This window comes from Lycium barbarum, chromosome 2 (genome assembly GCF_019175385.1).
Source record: "Lycium barbarum isolate Lr01 chromosome 2, ASM1917538v2, whole genome shotgun sequence".
In the NCBI taxonomy this organism is placed as follows: Eukaryota; Viridiplantae; Streptophyta; class Magnoliopsida; order Solanales; family Solanaceae; genus Lycium; species Lycium barbarum.
This window is the reverse complement of record NC_083338.1, coordinates 108,393,706-108,414,122: the sequence shown is the minus strand read 5'-3', so window position 1 is coordinate 108,414,122 and position 20,417 is coordinate 108,393,706. Positions and strand designations below refer to the sequence as shown.

The 20,417-nt window shown below is 40.3% G+C and overlaps 1 protein-coding gene across 1 annotated transcript; it reads right to left on the bottom strand.

The window, feature by feature from the left end:
* Nucleotides 1-4,471: 4,471 nt before the first annotated feature.
* On the bottom strand, nucleotides 4,472-19,712 carry LOC132628732 (uncharacterized). Its single transcript, XM_060344495.1, has 3 exons — nucleotides 19,379-19,712; nucleotides 5,029-5,104; nucleotides 4,472-4,685 (listed from the first exon to the last, which is right to left on the bottom strand). Exons 1-3 carry the CDS (start codon nucleotides 19,710-19,712, stop codon nucleotides 4,472-4,474), a joined length of 624 nt encoding a protein of 207 aa, XP_060200478.1.
* Between the last annotated feature and the right edge of the window lie 705 nt (nucleotides 19,713-20,417).

The following is a 20,417-nucleotide window of genomic DNA, read 5'->3' as shown; positions in this document are numbered from 1 at the left end:
TCATATTCATTTCATATACATAGCCATATCCTTATATACATACATAGCGTACCCGACCATAAGGTTCGGTGTTTCGTACATACTTGGCCAACCAAGGCTCAATGTTATTTCCACCTAGCCCTACCAAGGCTTCAGGGTTATCCGTACCATCTGCAGATGTGTGCGCGCGTTACGTAATCGTATACATACTTTATACATAGTCATATACATATAGTCTTACCCGGCATCATAAGCTCGGGGTTCATTATAGCCCTTCATAGGCACACATAAGTATAATAGCCCGTAGGCACCCTTTTTCATCATTTTTGATATCATTATCATTACTATTCTCATCGTTATCATTACATCTACATTATGGACTTACTCGTCATACGAGGAACATAGTATAATCATAGTACATATCAAGGGTCGTGAGCTTATGAGCTCAGAATGTTAACCATGTGAAGGCAACACACTCATATAGAGGAATTTTAGGAATTTGGCCAAGAACCATGCCTTATGAAAGAAGGGTTAGCCTCACATACCTTTTCGTCGAATTATTCTACACTTGCACGTACTCCTTCGATGCTCACGTTTCTACCTTCATTAAGGTCATACTATCATTAGAATTGATGTCTAGCATACATGACTAAAGCTAGAGAAAATCGGACAGCATCTCCTTTATTTGTATGACATTCCTTCATAGCATAATTCAACTCCCAAACGTCAATAACATATTCACAATATCATGACAATTGCCATTAATCATTCACATTATCCACATTCTTAATTTACTTCCATTTATCCACATTCATGGTCACCATATCCAACTTTGCCCATTCACATACAATGTCCATTTCGTGGTCTTAACATCATTCATAACACATTTATATCACAATACAACAATAATCATGATTCAATTCGAACTACTCCTCAAAAGCGTCACTATTTATCATTCATGACCTAGTGGACCATATTTTCTACAATCCATGCATTTTAATTCTCCAATACCTTAAACATCATGTAAAAATCATGAATCTTACCTTAGAAGTTGTAGGAACAAGCTTTGGTTGATAATACTCCACTTTGAACAAAACCCTAGTTTTTCTCCATTTGGGTTTCTTGACTTTAAATGACCCTTGATGGGTTTCTACCTTGGATTTACTTGTTTAATGTTGTTGATGGATTAATACCCTTGAAAACTTGTATAAAAGTTGTAGAGAGATGTTTTAGAGAGAGGATGAAATGTGGAAATGATTTTATGAACTTGGTCCCTATTAAATAACCCATTCACTGATCTGTTGGGTCCATTATACGGTCCGTATAATGGTTATACGGTCCGTATAATAGACCGTGGAATGGACCTGCCCTGCACCCCTTCACTGTGACCATTTTACGGTCCGTTATACGGTCCGTATAACGGTTTTACGGTCCGTATAACTGACCGTAAAACGTCACCAGTGAGCAACCTTCACTGTGACCATTTGACGGTCCATTATACGGTCCGTATAATGGGCCATATAACCTACCAGTCACTGAACTTAGTTTCGCCACTTCGTTTGATCTCCGATCCTTATGGAACCTTCTTAACACTTGCTGAACACTTCAATACCAATCTAAGGGACATTATAACTCTTCTCTAAGACATCATCAAGTCCTTTCTAACTCGTTGCTCGTAATTCCTTTCCGATACTCATCAAATGCTCTTGCCTTCTCTTGGCAATCCTCTTCCTTCATCTCTAACATCTTTAATATCTCAACTAGGGTCATCAAATGTCATTCTCACCAGTTCGTTCACTTGCGTACCAACGGAAAAATTCCGAGGTGTAACACCCCCCCCCCCCTAACACACACTTTGCACCCGTATCGTCTTGCATTACTCTGAAGTGCAGTAGAAAAGAAACATTGTTCCGCCTCGTTGTCAGATTCTAAGTCCATCTTTCCGTCCAAGAATAAGCAAACGACATCATAATTACTCAAGACATCCCAAACCTGCAAGAATAGACATTCAATTTAGAAACAATAGTTATTACACATAATCATATGGCATCTATTAAACTTCAAATTAAAGGGAAACTATATTGGATGGAGAAACTAAAGTGCACAAAATGGTATATCAATCCTTTATGTTTTTGGGAGGTGCTAATGTTGAAAGATGATATGGAAGGAGGGGCGGGGTGGGGGTGCTAATGGTGACAGATTAAATGGAAGGAGGGGGTGGGGCAGGGGAGGGGTAAAATTGAGTTTAATTATGAGGTGGCATGCCACATGGTATTTTATTTATTAAAATATTAATGTCATGTGGATTGGCCTCCACCTTGGTCAACTTTAAGGGTGAAGGGGTATATTTGTGCCCAAAGTATAATGTTAGGGGTATATTTAGATCCAAAGTATAACGAGGGGTATATTTGGCCCTTTTCCATTTTTTTAACTGAGCGTAAGCTTGGTAAAAGTAGGTGAAAAGTCCAAAAATCTGACAAAAAAGATAAATATGAATCCTGAGTTGTGTGGCTGCCACCTCACTGGGCTTAAGTCCAGCAATTATATATAGAGAGAGGGAGATGCTTTTGTTTTGGGTTCGAAGTGTTCTTAATGGTGAGTGTTCAATCGGAATCATCCTCATTAAGAGATTTCTCCGAGTTCATACGGTCCAGACTTATTTTATTACATTATTGCTTTACATTTATTTCATTGCTAATTGTTATTACTTTACTCTTCTCTATAACAAATCAATTCACTTATCTTTTAGACCGCTAAACAAATTCAATTGTACCTTTTTTTGGGTAAAAAATTTGGCGCCCACCGTGGGGCTAAGGATAATTGTGATATTGTTTTGTTGCTCTAATTACCTTATTAATCACTTACAATTTTGTGAAATAACGTAACTAAAAATTATGGAAAACACTGGAAATCAAGTCAATGATGTGTTGAACAACACAACTGCTCAAGAGATTGATCCGGTTACAGGAGAAGTCGACGGAAGAAATAATTAGCCCATGATTTGGCCTCAGGGATCCAAACACACTGGGAACGATTTGTCTCTGAATGACAATGATGATGATGAGACGAAGTAAGAGTTGCCAGATCAGAATTAGCAAAAATCTTTGACATGCTGGGGAAGCAGCAAAAGGCGATTGCAGCTTTTCCAGGAAAAAATGATGGAACCGGTGCAGGTTTGGCTAACACAGTGGTGGATCTAAGGGAAGGTAGCGGTAATTGCTCCGGTAACAATGCAACACCGGAATTCATGTAGTACCTTCAGGCTTTGTCCAGTCAGTTGGAAAAGAAAAAGAGTTGAATGGCTGATTGGACCGGAACGAGAAAGAGCTCAAGGCGTTCAACTCGAGGATAGATCAGATCCCGGGGCCATCACCGTTGTTGAAGGGGCCAGATTTGAAGAGATACATCTAGTTGTCGTTCCCACTGAATGCATCACCAAAATTGATCCCTAAAAGGTTTAAGATGTCGGATCTGCCCAAATATGACGAAACCAAAGACCCTTAAGATCACGTGACGTCATATACTTTCATCTTGAAGGGCAATGATATGCAACCAGATGAAATTGAATCAGTTTTATTAAAAAAAATTGGGAAAACATTGTTCAAGGAGGTAATGACATGTTACTCATTACTCCCTGAACACTCAATTAACTTTTTTGAAATGCTTGTAGATGTTTTTATCAAGGCACATGCATGAGCAAAAAAGGCAGATATATTCAAAATATCCCAGGAGAACATAAAACTATTGCGGAAATTCGTGATAAGGTTCGAGAAGCAATGCATAATGTTTCCTTCAGTGCTAGATGAATAGGAAGCAGAGGCTTTCACTAAGGGTTTGAACCCAAAAAGCTCAAGTGCTTCACTGAAGTTAAAGGAAAACTTGCTGGAATACCTCGCGGCAACTTGGGTGGATGTTCACAATAGGTATGAGTCAAAGATTCGCGTAGAAGATGATCAGGTAGCTATATAAACATCTTCTACGATCCGGAATCAAGGTCAATTGAACTTTGATCGGAGGCATTCCAGACATCGGTTTGAACCATATCCGTCATGATCGTGGATTGATAGGAGGCAGGAGCATTTTCGGAGCGAGTCGCCAAAAAACAACTTAGATAAAGAATAATAATTTCTACGAACACTAGGGATTGTCGCATCAAAGCAGCGAAAACCGCAACAATAAGTACCAGAAGCATATGAAGATGGCTCGGAACAACGACAAAAAAAGCATTGTGCCCAAGGGCATCATGTCCGTATAGGATACCAGAGATAGCACGAACTGCCTCCGGAATAAAGAAAAGGACTTGGGACTGCCAAATCAGCCCCGGAAATATATAAGGAATCAGAATCAGGAATCAGCTAGACCCAATAGATGTCAGCCCGACCGCAATTCTCTTGCAATGTATTTAATTTCATTTCCTGTAAATTGTCGTATATGCAAAGTTTTAAACACTTGTGTACGTTCAAGAAACAGAATGAAGAAAAACTTGCACCTTCTAAACACTCTCGTATATGTCCGAATGAACAAAATCAATTTTAAATTTGTTCACACTTATAATCAAATAAGGATTACGAATCCGAACAATTGTTGCCAGATGAACAGGATACATCCTCTCACAAGCACCATAAACATAAGAGGGCCCTCTCTTACAAAGCCATCCAATCAAATGGCTAAAGGCCGGATGCCTTTTTTCCCGCTCGTAAAGATAACTGGATGCATTAAATTCTCAGACTTTACTAGAACCAAAAGTAGAACATTTGTGGTCATTAACATATGTGGTCTCTGAGGATGTGAGGTATAAAAGTTTCGGGTTCAACTAAAAACCTAAGAGTCAAAACTCAAAGAAAAGTTTCGGGTACAACTAAAGACCCAAGAGTCAAAACTCAAAGAAAAGTTTCGAGTACAACTATAGACCCAAGAGTGAAAACTCAAAGAAGAGTTTTGGGTAAAACTAAAAATCCAAGAGTGAAAAGTCAGAGATTAAAAGTTCCAGTGAACACTAAAAACCTGATATCGAACTTTCTGCGGTGGTGCTACTTTTCCAGCACCAACCAGCCGTTGACGGTAGAAAAACCAGTGGCAGAGTTGTCATCTGAATCCCTAAGTCCTACAATCTTTTTCCCTTCGCCTGGTTTTTATTCCAATTGGATTTTCTGACAAGGTTTTTAATAAGGCAGTCGCGATGGTGATTACATGAATTTCTGGCAAAAGGGGAAAATCTTCCACTTTCCGGTCACATCTTAGTGAGTAATGAGGGAATTATCTGTATATAGTAAAACCCGTTCTCAAGAGTTGGACGAGTTAGGAAGCGACACGTGGAAAGGATGGCCAATCAGTGGTGACTCAACCATGATGACACCGGATGCAAACCTATGGCCGATAAGAAGTAATTCAAGATGTAATCGTTATAGAAATGTTACAAAAGACTCCAAGATTCCTCCAGCCTTTATTAGTTTTTATTAGGCTTTATGACCCTTTATCACCTTTTAATTTCCTTTTACTGCAGCATTAATATTGGTAATCAAGGGGGCATGATTTATGGATCATGCACCCCATAACTCTAGTATCAGTAGAGGTTCTCATTCTATTGTAAATCATTTGAAATCATATAGCAATACAACATAATTACTTTATTCTCTATATATTCTTTTGTTTCGGGGTTCGAAGTGTTCTTAAAGGCTGAGTGTTCAATCGGAGTCATTCTCATTAAGAGATTTCTCCGAGTTCTTACGGACCAGATTTATTTTATACATTATTGCTTTACATTTACTTGATTTCATTACTAATTGTTATTACCTTACTCTTATCTATAACAAATCACTTCACGTATCATTTAGACCGCGCTTAACAAATTCAGCTATACCTTTTTTGGGGTAAACAGTTTCAGGTTCAAATCTCAAAGGAGACAAAAAACATTAGGTGTTTTTTTCCCTATCTGTTTAAGTCTTGGTGGACAGAGTTACTTGATACTTGTTGCAGGTGGGATGTAGCAGATATCCTGTGAATTTAGTTGAGGTACGCAAGCTGGCCTGGACACCATATCACCCTTGTGGCCCCCTTCCTCGGCTGCCCTAAAGATGGCAATTGGAGCAGGGCATGGGAGGACAAAAAATATTTTAATAGAAATTTAAATGGGACAAGGAAGGTGGTGGGTTATATAGAAAAATAGGCCAGGCCCAAATGATTCAGTTGAACTTTTTTTTGTTCTGTGCCTATTTAACATTAACATGTTGAGCTTGAGCGTCTAATCAAAGAAATAAAAATTACTACTATATTATTTTTAAGAAGAAACGATAAACGTTTTGTTATAAACTCAATCTAAAAGAAAATTTAAGCGTAGAAAGACCCAAAGTGACCAATAACTTCATATGAAGTGCAGGGCTGAAAATACAGTGTAGGGCAATGGAAGTAATTGTTTAGGCAGGCAATGACAAGAAACTCATATTCTTTTCAATGTCTACAAAGGATCGCTTCTTTGTTACTAACAAATTACTATTAAAAAGTTCCACACTTGCATGAGCTGCATGAAAATATAAAATTATCTGGATAATACTCAACAGCGTGCTATTCTTTGGCTGTAGTTAACAGGGAAAACAATACGTTCTCCTATGTTATTTAAATAGCGTAACCCAAAAATCTAAAACATATAAATAGAATAATACAAAGAGAGAGAGAGAGAGAGAGAGAGAGAGAGAGAGAGAGAGAGAGAGAGAGAGAGAGAGAGAGAAATGAAAGTGTATAAATGGGGCAGGAAGAGGCTGGACAAAATTTGGAAAACTTGGCAGGGCAGCGCGGATCAAGGCTTGCCCTGCCTAGCCCGACCCTAATTGCCACCTAATTACTTCGTAATTTCAGTATTACACAGTTTTTATGAGTTATGACTATTATGTTCAGACTTTCAGTATTGATCACGCGGAGCTAATTTGGATCGTGACAATATTCCTCGTCGATCTACAACTTTGGTATAAAATGTGAAAATATTAAATGGAAAAGGAAAATGAAGGCGCATAATTAAAAAGTAGGATGAAGGTGTATAATTAAGGAGCACTCACTGAACATAAACAAATGCGGTCATTTAGGTATTGGGAACCTGCAGTATGTGAAACTATCACAGATAGCTTTTGATTAGGAAAGTATTGATACTCTTGTTTAAGTCGTAAGTGACTTTGGAACTATTAAATAGTCATCCAATTGTGTAGTCATTATCTTAAATTTAAACCAAATAAACATGTTTACCCTAAAAAGGTAACAATTGAATCTATACGTAGTTTAAAGTATACGTAGTTTAATCTGTTGTTAACGTAATGAAATATGAAATAACAATCAGTTAACAATCAATCGCATGTAATAAACAGAGATAGAAATGGCCTGTATCGTGTATTGCTTGAAATTGAGAAATTGGTCCGGTGCAGAGTATGAAGCTATGTGCCCGAGCCAATTTGCTATATAACTTGAACTTGCGTATGAAATTTTACAAAGTAAGAGTATGAGAGTAAAATCCGATGCCTCCTAATGAGAGGGTTTACCTCTATTTATAGTACAAGAGTTAAAACCCTAATGCTCCCCCCAAATATGGTAAAACATACTAATTACTGCTATTAATGGCGGCACAACAGTTGTAGCGTAACGGACGGTGGGATGGGCGGCGAGACATCCAACCCATCACGAATTTCTCGTGTTTATGCTAACCAGCATCACTTCGGCCTAACGACCCCTCGGACTACGTTTCATCCGAATCACTAAGCTTGAACCAACATCATATTTTGAAGTCCACGTTCCTATTTTGCTTCGACCTCTCATCGGAACGTCATAACTTTTTACCTCGGTTCTTACCGTATACAGATAGTTCCCACACTTCCCTGATCGAAGTTTATCGGAGTGATGGAAAGTGGAATGATAACCTCGGTATCTTCTCTTGTAAGTTTCTTTTCGAAAACAGGCGGGAAATCAGACGTCCTCTTACATCATGTCTTTCTGACTTCAGACATGTGTGTCTTCCTGATTGGTCTGCCCCTTAGATTCTCAGATTGGAACGTCTCGCCATTATTACTCTTCTTCTATAAAATTTCAATTTTTCACTTTTTACCACTCGATCAATTACTCTTTGAACTTCTCCGAATCTTTAACTTTGTTCTTGCTTTCCTTCAAATCTTCATCTGCCAACCTTCAAAACTTCATATCCATCTTCAAATCTTCATTCTAATCTTCAAATCTTCGTTCCAATCTTCAAATCTTCATCCCAATTTTCAAATCGTCATAAGAAATGGCAATGAACTCCAGCTCTTCTTCTAGAAACGCTTCACCGGCCGCTTCTCCACCTCTGGCGACCGACGTCGTTGCTAGCCTCCATGTTAGCACTTAGGTCGATCTCTACGAACCCCGAGCTCAAGATATTTTGCCTTCGAACTATCACTTCGACGCCGAATTCGCGGTCGAGGCAGCTCTGAAAAAGTCCCCGAATTTTTTTGATAGAGGCTATGATGTCAAATGTTACCCCTCCTCGATCAAGGAAAAGGGCCTCCCATGAGTCCGAACTAATTGTGGCCGGACAGTCTGACCTTCCGAGGTCGTTGTTCCAGATCGGGATGACGACATTACCACCTTTAGGGACGGATACTCAAACGTATACACCTATCATTTCACACTCAACCTTGACTCTCCGATCGATCAAGTCATCCTCGATATGTGCAAAACGTACAATATATGCCTCGCACAAATTGGTCCGTTCGTTTGGCGGACTGTAACTTGTCTCCGCTTTTTGGAGAATAATGTCAAAGTGAAATTTATTTACACCATTTGATCCAGCTATATAGTCTGCAGATCTTTCCCGGTGGGGTTGTAAAGCTCTATGAACGAGGGAAATACCCCATCATTTCCAGCATCGATAAGAACAGAGACCAAGACTGGTTGGAACATTTCGTCGTGGTTAAAACTGCGGAGATAATCCCCATGGGATCCATGCCATTCCCCGAGAAGTAAAAAAGAACGCCGAATCCTCCAAGCCCCCGAAGTCATCTTTGATGGGTCAAAAGAATAACGAAAAGTTCCAAAGCTGATGGCGGCCCTTCACAAGTTCAAGGTTTAAGAGACTTCCCGAATAATGATATATTGGTAGCGGAAGTCAGGACCGATGCCGCCACTACTGCTGCTACCGAGGCGGATCCTGCTCCAGTCGATGTTTTGGAGGAGAATGTCATGGCTGGTTTGACCGAACCCATTGTTGATGACACGACTAAAAATATTTCAGTCCCCATTGTCGAAACCTTCCAAAATCATACTCAGTTAAAGGTCATCGTACCTTAAGTGGATACTGTCATCGTTGAGGATGGCATATTTTCGAAATAGGATCCGGTAGCCAAGAGGGCTAAGAAAAACGTGTCAACTCTTTCTCTTTCTGTCGGTACCTTCGGGCAGGATGATTTCGATAGTATGTTCCCCGATGAAGGGGACGTTACCACATCCGTTGTGATGGTAGGTGCCTCTGGGTTTGGCCACCTTGCTATTCCACAACAGCCGAGGAGGTCCCCCAAGGAATTTGAATATGGTTTGCGATCAAAGCTCGTGGGTACCTTCCCGGCTCCGAGCGTCGATTCAAATAAGATGAGGTTGGCCACTATCACCATCCCCGAGGATACCAGTTTCTTATCTCATCCTGTCGGGGTAGCCAGCTATCTTCGACCCCTCGTGTTGGAATTCGATAGGTAGAAGATGGAGAGAGTCTCTTGGAAATGTCTCTTCAATGAGAGCATGGACGCTGCCAACCGGGTAAACATTCCACCCTTTTAAAAGTTTTATTTGCTTCGAGTAATTCTTACGGCCTGTTAATCTTTAGCTTCATTTTCCCTTTATAGCCTATCATACTTGAGAACGAAGGCTTCATTCATGTTATGCGGGAGATGGATAATCTGCAGGGCCAATTGGACGCCCAAGGCCGAGAAATCGAGAAGTTTAAACTTCTCATGTAGCAAAAAGAAGATCAGCTGCAATAAATTGGTGATCCTTCGGTTCTCAGAGTTGAGCTTGATGAAGCTAAAAAAGAAACCCTCTGAGTCAAGAATGACCTCGAGCATATGACCGAGAAAAATGACGTCCTTGAGGCAGACATCAAGAAGCTCATTGAGGATGCCTCCTCTGCTAAGCAGTTCGAGGAGCACAAGGCTACTATCGCCCAACTGAAGTAAGAAGTAGACTCTCTCAAGGTTGAGGATGTCAACATCGGGGATAGGTTTTCCCGGATTAAGGCTGAGAGGGCCTCTGGGAAAGAGATCTTAAGGGTGTCCCAGGAAAAGGCAGAAAATTGGGCCAAAGATAACGAAGAGCTCAGGGGTGAGCTTGAAACTTCTACCCATGCCGTCAACACCCTAAGTCAAATAAATACCGAATTGACGGCCCAACTATAGCAAGCTTTGGATGAACAGGACTAGGCCCGTACTGACATTGACGCGGCCGGGGCTCAGTCTGTGCTAAAGGCCGAGCACATGAAATAGAATTCTTGGAGGGTTGCTTTAGAAAAAGGTCAGGGTGGCATTGAGGATATTGTTGCCAAGATTGAGCAAGAGAGGGTAGTCGAGGATAAAGCATAGAAAACACTCCTCGAAGATAGCTCGGAGGATGATCCCGAAGGCCCTGGCTCTGATTTCTCTTCGAAGGATTAGATAGGTTTTTAGAAAGCCTTTGTATTTTCCTTTCTTTTGACTTATTTGTAAGTTTGTCAAGGTTAATCTCCACCCTTTTGTTTATATGAAATGGAAGCTTCGGTTCGACTTTATTCCGTCGGTGTTTGCTTTTCGAGCATTTTCTTTCAATACTTAACCAAATAAGATTAAAACGAATGACTTCTGAATCAGATAACATTACTAACATTACCCTATCCAAACACGAACTAAGCTCGGCCTTGAGTAAATCTTTAAAACAGTTTTCGCCTTAACGAAATTTCGAACCAACTTAACTACAAGAACTTAAAATTTTTAGGTTCGTTTTATACCGTGCCTTTTTCTGCCAGTGATTGTCTCTTGATGACATATGTAAGGGCATTACTTTTATGCTTGTGAATTCGGACGTCTCCAAATCACTTCAGGCATACGGGTTGAAATTTTAATTACTTCTAACCCCTTTTAGACTATTTAAAGTCTTTACAAATTAGGCTCGGGTCACTATGGCTTTAATGCCTTCGTTTTGTTTCGTTGATTTTGTGACGACAGTCCCCTGTTGAGGGTAGCCCGTGGGCTTCAAAGATTAATTGCTAAAGAATGTTTACGTAAATATTCATGCAAGAGTATAATTGACACGAATTTTAACCGAAGTATTTTTCTCATTTCAAACATATTTTGTACAAACAACTGATGCAAGACTCCTTCGAACTTTTTTGCCATAGCAACTAAACTAGCCGGGCATGACTCATTTGATCGTTTAGCCCTTACAACAAATCCTAGTGCAAACAGTGCAAAAAATATCTGGCTTTATTGAGCTACCTCGAACTTGTCGAGGCTTCATCGAGCTACCTTAGACTTGTTGAGGGTATAACAGTCCCCTAGTGTTTGTGTTCGAAGTAGGAGGAGTCAAACACTATAAGCCAATGTTGGGCAGTCCCCAACATTTAGCTGGCCTTCGATATGAAAGTAACACGTTGTACATTATTGCCTCATTAAAAACCTTGTCGGAAAACTTACTTTGGGACAAAACCGAGCTAAGGGAAAAAGAGTGCAACACGTGTTTTCAGACCTAATTCTAACCTTTTGGACTTTGTTCCGGTCTGTACCTGCATGGTAAAATTGACAAACAACGTAAGAAATTCACAAAGGGTTAGCGATCCATACCTTAGCAATAATATCTTTTAAAGTGTGCCACGTTCCAATTATTTTTCAACTGTTGGCCATCTTCAGATTTTAGTTGGTATGAACATTTACCAGTTATCCCGGTTACTCTACACGGTCTTTCCCAATTCGGATCCAACTTCCCATTGTTGGGATTTTGGGTGTGAAGGGTAACTTTCGTAGTACAAAGTCCCAACTTGGGAGTGCCGAAGGTTCGTTCTTTGATTATAATATCTTTCCATCCGCTATTTTTGTGTTGCTAAACGGACCAACGCAGTCTCGCAAAGTTCATCTGTTAAGTCAAGTTTTACAGTCATAGCCTCGTCATTTAACTCGTTCGTTGCATACTGGAATCTTATGCTTCGCTCCCCAACTTCCACAGGAATTAAGGCCTCCGCACCATAAACTAGGGAAAACGGTGTTTCACCAGTGCTCGATTTTGAGGTCGTTCTATACGCCCAAAGTACTTCCGCAAAACCTCATTCTAATTGCTCTCAGATTCCTTCAAGCGCTTCCTTAGATTTTGAATAATGGTTTTATTTGTTGACTTTGCTTGCCCGTTCGCACTTGGGTGATACGGAGTTGATAAAATCTTCTTAAGTTTCAAACCTTTGAGGAAATTATTAACCTTATTGCCAATGAACTGTCAGTCGTTATCACATGTTATCTCGGTGGGAATACCTGTTACACCTTGGAAAATTCCCCGTTAATGTACAGTGAATAGGCTAGCGAGGAGAAAAAGGTATACGATGATTTGGATAAGTAAGAAATAGCATTTGATGATCCTAATCGAGATTCAAAGACATTTGACTAAAAGGAAGAAGCTTGTCAAAGGAAATAAAGGATATGTTATGTGTCGGGTAGGAATTATGGACGACGAGTTAATGATGGCACAATGGTGTCATGGAGATGAGTGATAACGTCCCTTATATTGGTATTAAGGTGTTAAACAAGTGTCAAGAAGGTTCCATAAGGATGGGGAGATCAAACGAGTCGACGAGAACGAAAACGGAACAGCTGGGCACTATACGGCCCAACATACGGACCATATAAAATATACTGGCCGTATGTTAGGACGTATATTTAGCCAAGAGGGGCATAACCTACAGGACCAAACATACGGCCCGTATAAAATGTACGGACCATATGTTGGTCCGTATATCTTGGTCGGGACAGAAATTAAAATCATATAAGGACCATTCCTTCATTTCATTTCATTTCATTTTCCACTCTCCTCTCTTCAATAAAAATATATAACACTCTCCAATACTCATATACAAGAAATCAAAGGAAATCCATGATCAACTACACCAAAACCATGAAATCAAGTGTGTGAAACCTAGTAAAAGTTCATCTACACTAAGAAAACCCAAGGGAAGTGGATTAGGGTTTTTGAGCAAGAAGAGAAGTTCTACTCTAAGCTTGTTCATCCATCATCTAAGGTGAGTTTTATGGTCATCCCATGTTGTTTAAGGTATTGGAAGGCTAAGACACTTGAATTGTAGAAAGACATAGAAAATGGGTCATGAATGAGTGAATAGTGTCATTATTGAACAATAGTTTGGATTGAATTATGAATATTGGAATGTTGTGATTGTAAATAGTTTGTGAATGACATTTAGAACATGGAATAAGTATTATATATGAGAAAACGCTATAGTGAGCTATAACCATAACTGTGGAGAAATTAAAGGCAAATGGTGAATTGTTAGAAATGTAGATGAACGATGATTGTTGTTTGCGATATTGGTATATTATGAATTTTTGGGAATTGATATAGAGTATGGGAAAAATAGTAGAAACAAAGGAAATGCTGCCCAATTTTCCCTAGAAATAGTGACACGTTCTTATGGTCGATTAACTAATGCTAATGCGAATTCTCTTGAAGGTAGAAACGTGGGCATTGAAGGAGAACAAGCAAGCGATAGATTAGTTCAACGTAAAAGGTATGTGAGGCTAGTCCTTTATTTCTAATGGCATGAATCCTATGGCATGACTTTTCCTTCCTCTTCATGATTTCCTACATTCCGAAAAAAAAACTATGAGCCTATGTTCATGAATAGCTATATGAGATAAGAGATATGTTATGAGCCCATTAATGATGATGATGAGTTAAAGTATAGAGATTCTAGAGTTCATTATATGATGTTCCTATAACGTTAATGATGTCATTTTTTGTTTACACTCACCTTATATATTATTTCCTTCAAGGTGAGGCAGAATACTTATAAATGTCCATAATGAAATCGGGGGTTCACGACTTTATGTCACCTCGATAAAGTATAGCTATTCTTGCGTTATTATGCATGCATTATGATAATAGTATGATGAGAATATGATAAGCCTATGGCATGCACATGATGATGATATTACACCACACCTATATGGCTGGGCAGACACCGCTAAGGCGGGCAGCTATATGTATACACCATGTCTAGGTGACATGGGCAGACACCACTAGTGGGCGGCATGAGATGGTACCCCGGACACGGGAGGCCTGGACGCAGGCTAATGATTATCACACCGATCCGATATGGATGGGCAGCTTATACATTTATGCATATATGATATGATGATGAGTATGAGTAAGACAGCATAATTTATTTCCTCTATAATTGACAGTCAGATACAGATGTTCCTCATTGATATTTCCTTTATTTCATTGACGTATCATTATTGTTTATGCCTCTCATACTCAGTACAATGTTCGTACTGACGTCCGTTTTATTTGGACGTTGTGTTCATGCCCACAGGTAGACAGGGAGGTGATATCGCTCCAGACTCGTAGGAGCCAGTAGCTGATTTGAGAGCACTCCATTGTTCCGAAGCTGCTTATGATTATTCTTTTGTGTACATATATATTTTGGGCACGACGGGGTCCTGTCCCGTCCTTATGTCTAGCACTCCAGTAGAGGCTCGTAGATACGTAGTGTGGGTTTTATGGTCTCACGAGATTGCCGCCATGTATATATATTATTTTGATGGCCGAAAGGCTTATGTATATAAAAGTATGCATGTTTTCCAATGAAAGATGATTTTCTCATAATTTGAGTATGAATTTGATAAAAGAACGTTTAATGAGCATGATAAGTAGTAGAACGAGTGGTGCTCGGTGGTTAGCCCCGGGTACCCGTCACGGCCCCTAGTTGGGTCGTGAAAATACCGAACCGACAAATGATAGGACCCAAATGAAGCCAATGACCTTCTTTTCTCTGACTTTCTCAAAGGCCTGCGCTTCAACCCATTTAGAAAAATAGTCAGTCATAAATAAAATAAACCGTACCTTACCAGGAGCCCAAGGCAAAGGTCCGACAATATCCATTCCCCATTTCATAAATGGGCATGGAGACAGGACAAGATGAATCAGTTCCCTCGGTTTGTGTATCATCGGTGTGTGCTTCTGGCACTCGTCGCACTTCCGGACGAAATCCTTTGTATCTTCTTCCATCTGATTCCAGTAATAACAGGCCCTGATCAACTTTTGCATCAACGACTTTGTTCCGAATGATTGACACAAGCCCCCTTCGAGGACTTCGCGCATCACATAATCTGTTTTTCCAGACCCCAAACATATAGCCAAAGGGCCACATAAAGATCGACGATACAATTGTCCGCCAATCAAGCAAAATCTCGCCGCTTTGGTCCGAAGAGCTCTGGACTCCTTAGGATCCGATCCCATTTTAAAGATAGTCAATATACTTATTGCGCCAGTCCCAAGTCAAACTTGTTGTGTTTACCTCGGCATAGCCGTTTTGTACCGCAGAGTTCTTCAATTGAACGACTGTACCGAAGTTAAATTCTTCCGCCCCTACTGACGAACCCAAATTGGCCAATGCATGAGCCTTATTATTTTGTTCTCTTGGTACATGTTGCATGGTCCATTCCTTAAATCGATGCAAAATCACTTGGATTTTTTCCAAGTATCTCTGCATCCTTTCATATTTTATTTCAAAAACCCCGTTAACTTGGTTCACGACTAGAAGCGAGTCACCTTTTGCTTCGATGACTTTAGCTCCCAAGCTTTTGGCCAGCTCTAAACCTGCAATCATAGCCTCATACTCGGCCTCATTGTTAGTCGATTTTTGTTATGTCCCGCGTTTTCGTATAATTGGAAATCGAGAAATAATTACGACTTGTGTGTTATAAGGACATAATTTGATTTTAGTGAATATGACTATGTTGGTTATGGAATTATTAATGTTAAGACCCCGGGGAAGGCCGAGGATAAATTTGGAATTTCGGAAATTAGTCTCGGGAATTACAAAACGGGATGTTTTATGAATTGGGCCAAGGAAATACAAAACAAAATGAGGCCCAATAATTTGAAGGGGTGGCCGGCCATATCAATGGCCCAAGCCCTTTCTTAATGATCATGTGCCATGCACATGATCTATAAGTGGATATATATGATTCATACTTAGTGATTATCAAGAACAAAGAACAAAAAATCAAAGATCACCACAAAAGAGGCATTCGGCCGTAGCTAAAGAAAAAGGGAAAGAAAAATTTCCAAGCTTGGTTATTGATTCAAAAATCTTAATTTCTACATAGTTGTGAAGTACTCAAGGCCCTCTTCAACGGGGTATAATTAGTTTGGCACAAGAACCTCGTTTGCGACAAGTCGGGTTTTCAAGAAAAGGTAAGAATTTTGCCCCTTTAATGTTATAGAATTGTTATGAATGTGTTAAGGATTAAGAATAGACGAGAATCCCGTAACTTTGATGTATATAGAAAGCCGTGGGTGTGTGTGTATATGGTATGTTGGCCGTGAGTTATATGTAGTGCAAAGGTATGGGAATTTTATCTTGTTTAGTTGGTTTGTGGCGTCGTTATAACATTTAGGACGTAAATGATTGGTTAGTGAATTAAATGGGCGTTGGAAAATGATTTCGGACGTTATCGGAATGGGTATACCTTCGGTATAAGTGTGTATATCATTGTATATTTAGGGTGCTAAAGACTTTAAATCTGATTTATAGTTGATGTTAATGAATTCGGAAAGAAACGACGCAAGTTAGAATGTTCGTCGTGACTTTTGATGTTTTGAATGAAATATGGAAAGTAATGAACTTTGGGAAAGTTTGTATATGGTTTGGAACTTGTTTGTAATGTGAATGAATAATCTTGAATGATATGGATGTAGATTTGGAATTTTGGAGTTTGAATCAAGAATTGTCAACTTGTGTAGTAAGGTAGGATTGTGAAGCTAGAGTGGTTTGATTATGGGTTTTGTTGTTTGATGATGTTTGGGTTGTTGTTGTTGTTGTATTTTGAGCCGAGCTAAGTCTCGGGGATGTTAGATTTATAGGGGAAGTGCTGCCGAAATTTCGGTAGCCAAGTATAGCCCAAAGATGAAAATGTTAACTTTCATGAATAGTTACTGGTAAAAGTGACCATTTGCAGTTTTCGGACGAAACGGGAATTGAGGTTTGACGAGCGTAAGGCGCCATCCAGGTATGTAAAGCCTACCTATCCTTCTTTTGGCATGTCCTAGTCATACTAGGTTAAGATCGGACCCTCGGGGATAACTCTGCTCTTGGAAATTTAGATTCAAGTTTGGATACTATTCATTCAGCGCAATTGAACCCTATTCGTTGTATTTGGTTGAAAGAATGTTCGAACCTTCATAACTTTTGCCGTTGTGTCCGAAACTCTCCGAAACTTTCGTAGATGGCTCTATGGAGCCTAGGGTCAGTGATTTGTGTCCGCCGCCTCAATTTGACTCGAGGTGGGCCCGCAGGCCCCGAGGCTTCCCTTATTCAACTTGTTTGGTTTGTTTTCGTTCGATATGAAAAGTAATCATTTGTCTGTGACTCAAAGGTTCGTTTGAAAATTTCTATAACGTCATGGAACGTTTTGCACTATGAATGATGTTAGATGTTCGGAAAATGATCCGTGAATGGTTTTTCCAAAGGTTCTGCAGTCTGAAACTTCGCGACTTCCATACATTAATTTCGATCGACCTGACTTCTACACCGAGCCCTCTGGCGTCGGTATATCCCTATATGTAACTATATGTCGAGTCCGGTAACTTACTTTTAATATACATATGGTTTCTGCACTACTCCGTTCGTGCCATCCACTATGAATTCGTTCGTCGGTACCCGGGCCGGCTTTGTGATCGTGCGCGCTATACCATATTCGGAAGTTATGATGTGATACGGTTTCCGAGGCCTCGCCATAGGGCCGGTCACCGTCTATGGAGTTATGATGTGATATGGCATTTGATATGTTCTGATGATGTGATATGTGTGTGATATGATGTGTCTGGAGACTGTACGGAGATTTGAAAACTTCTGGAGTTATGATGTGTTGTGGCACCAGCGTCGGGGGTGACCACGTTCCTAAACCCTATACATGATTTCATTTGCATTTGTACATTTGCCTTCCGCACAGGTTTGCTTTGCTACTTTGACGTTTGTGTTTGTTCTTCTGACTCCAGTTGTGTTTGTGATTTCTGTACCTTCTGCTTTACATACTCAGTACTTCTCCCGTACTGACCCCCGGTTCTTCGGGGGCTGTGTTTCATGCCCGCAGGTACAGAAGCTCGTTTGGGTGGTCCTCCGGTTTAGGCTACTCATTCTGCTGTGTTGGAGAGCTCCCTTTGATCCGGAGCCTAACTTTTGGTACATACCTTTTGTTGTGTGGGTATTCTGTACATTTGTGGATGTGTGGGTACGGCGGGGCCTTGTCCCGTCATATGTTCGTATGTTCTGTTCTGTTTAGAGGCCTGTAGTCACATTTGTGGGTCGTGGGTCCGGTGTGTTTGTATGTGAATCTGTTGTGCTTTCTTAAGCGGCCTGTACGCTACTATGGCCAAGACGGCCCCTGAGTTTGTACGTGTGTGTGCATTTGGGCGATGTACATTCCGCCCCCCCTTCTGATGTGTGTGTGTGCATTTGGGCGACGTATATTCCGCCACCTTTCTGATTTTGATTTGACTAAATTGAACGGGCGACCGCTTAAGATAAGTGTTCGATAAATGTTCGTGTCTGGCGTCTGTTGTTCATTTTCAGTTCAAATAACGTATGTTGAGTTTGAATGAGTCTGAATACGATGATCTGGCTGTGAGTCTGTTTGGGGTGCCTAAGTAGGGCACCAGTCGCGGCCCACGGGGTTGGGTCGTGACAATTTTAAAGTCCTTATTAACTGCGGGATAATATCACCTGCGGGAGACTTAAGTACGATTCCTAGTCCGGACCCTTTCACGTTCGATGCTCCATCAGTGTGTAAGGTCCAGACCCTTGAGGTTTTTCCCGAAGTTAACAAAAGTTCTTTTTCCACCACGGGAACCATTGCGGGTGTAAAGTCTGCTAAAATTTGAGACTTTATAGCCGTTCTGGGTTTATACTCAATGTCATAACCACTAATTTCTACCGTCCATTTTGCTAACCTACCAGATAATTCCAATTTATGCATGATATTTTTTAACGGGTATGTGGTTACTATGCATGTAGGATGACATTGAAAATAAGGTTTCAGCTTTCTAGATGGACTTAACAAAGCTAAAGCCAATTTTTCTAAATGAGGATATCGCGTTTCCGCACCCCCCAAAGTTCTGCTTATGTAATAAATTGGGAATTGCGTACCTTTTTCTTCCCGAACCAAAATGCCACTTACCGCAACCTCGGATACTGCCAGGTACAAAAATAATTGTTCGTCTGCTTTTGGTGTATGCAACAAGGGTGGACTCGACAAGTATTGCTTCAACTCTTCCAAAGCTTGTTGACACTCCGGTGTCCACACGAAGTCATTCTTCTTTTTCAGCAGTGAAAAGAACCGATGACTTTTATCTGAAGACCGAGAGATAAACCTGCTCAAAGATGCAATCCTCCCGGTTAACTTTTGCACTGCTTTCACATTATCAACCACTTCAATATCTTCGATGGCCTTAATTTTGTCTGTGGTGACCTGGTTCACCATTATTGTTCAAGTGAATTGATTGGCTGATGTTTGACATTTTGTGTTTAACATGAAATCACAACTTCAAGAGAACAAGTGAAAGTAAGGTTGCAAACAAATCACCACTATTACCCTTAGCCCCACGGTGGGCGCCAAACTGTTTACCCCTAAAAAGGTAACAATTGAATTTATACGCACTTTAAAGGATACGTGGTTTAATCTATTATTAACGTATCGAAATATGAAATACGTAATGAAATATGGAATAACAATTAGTTAATAATCAATCGCACGTAACAAATAGAGACAGAAATGGCCTGTATCGTGTATTGCTTGAAATTGAGAAATTGGTCCGGTGCAGAGTATGAAGCTATGTGCCCGAGCCAATTTGCTATATAACTTGAACTTGCGTATGAAATTTTACAAAGTAAGAGTATGAGAGTAAAATCCGATGCCTCCTAATGAGAGGGTTTGCCTCTATTTATAGTACAAGAGTTAAAACCCTAATGCTCCCCCCAAATATGGTAAAACATACTAATTACTGCTATTAATGGCGGCACAACAGTTGTAGCGTAACGGACGGTGGGATGGGCGGCGAGACATCCAACCCATCACGAATTTCTCGTGTTTATGCTAACCAGCATCACTTCGGCCTAATGACCCCTCGGACTTCGTTTCATCCAAATCACCGAGCTCGAACCAACATCACATTTTGAAGTCCACGTG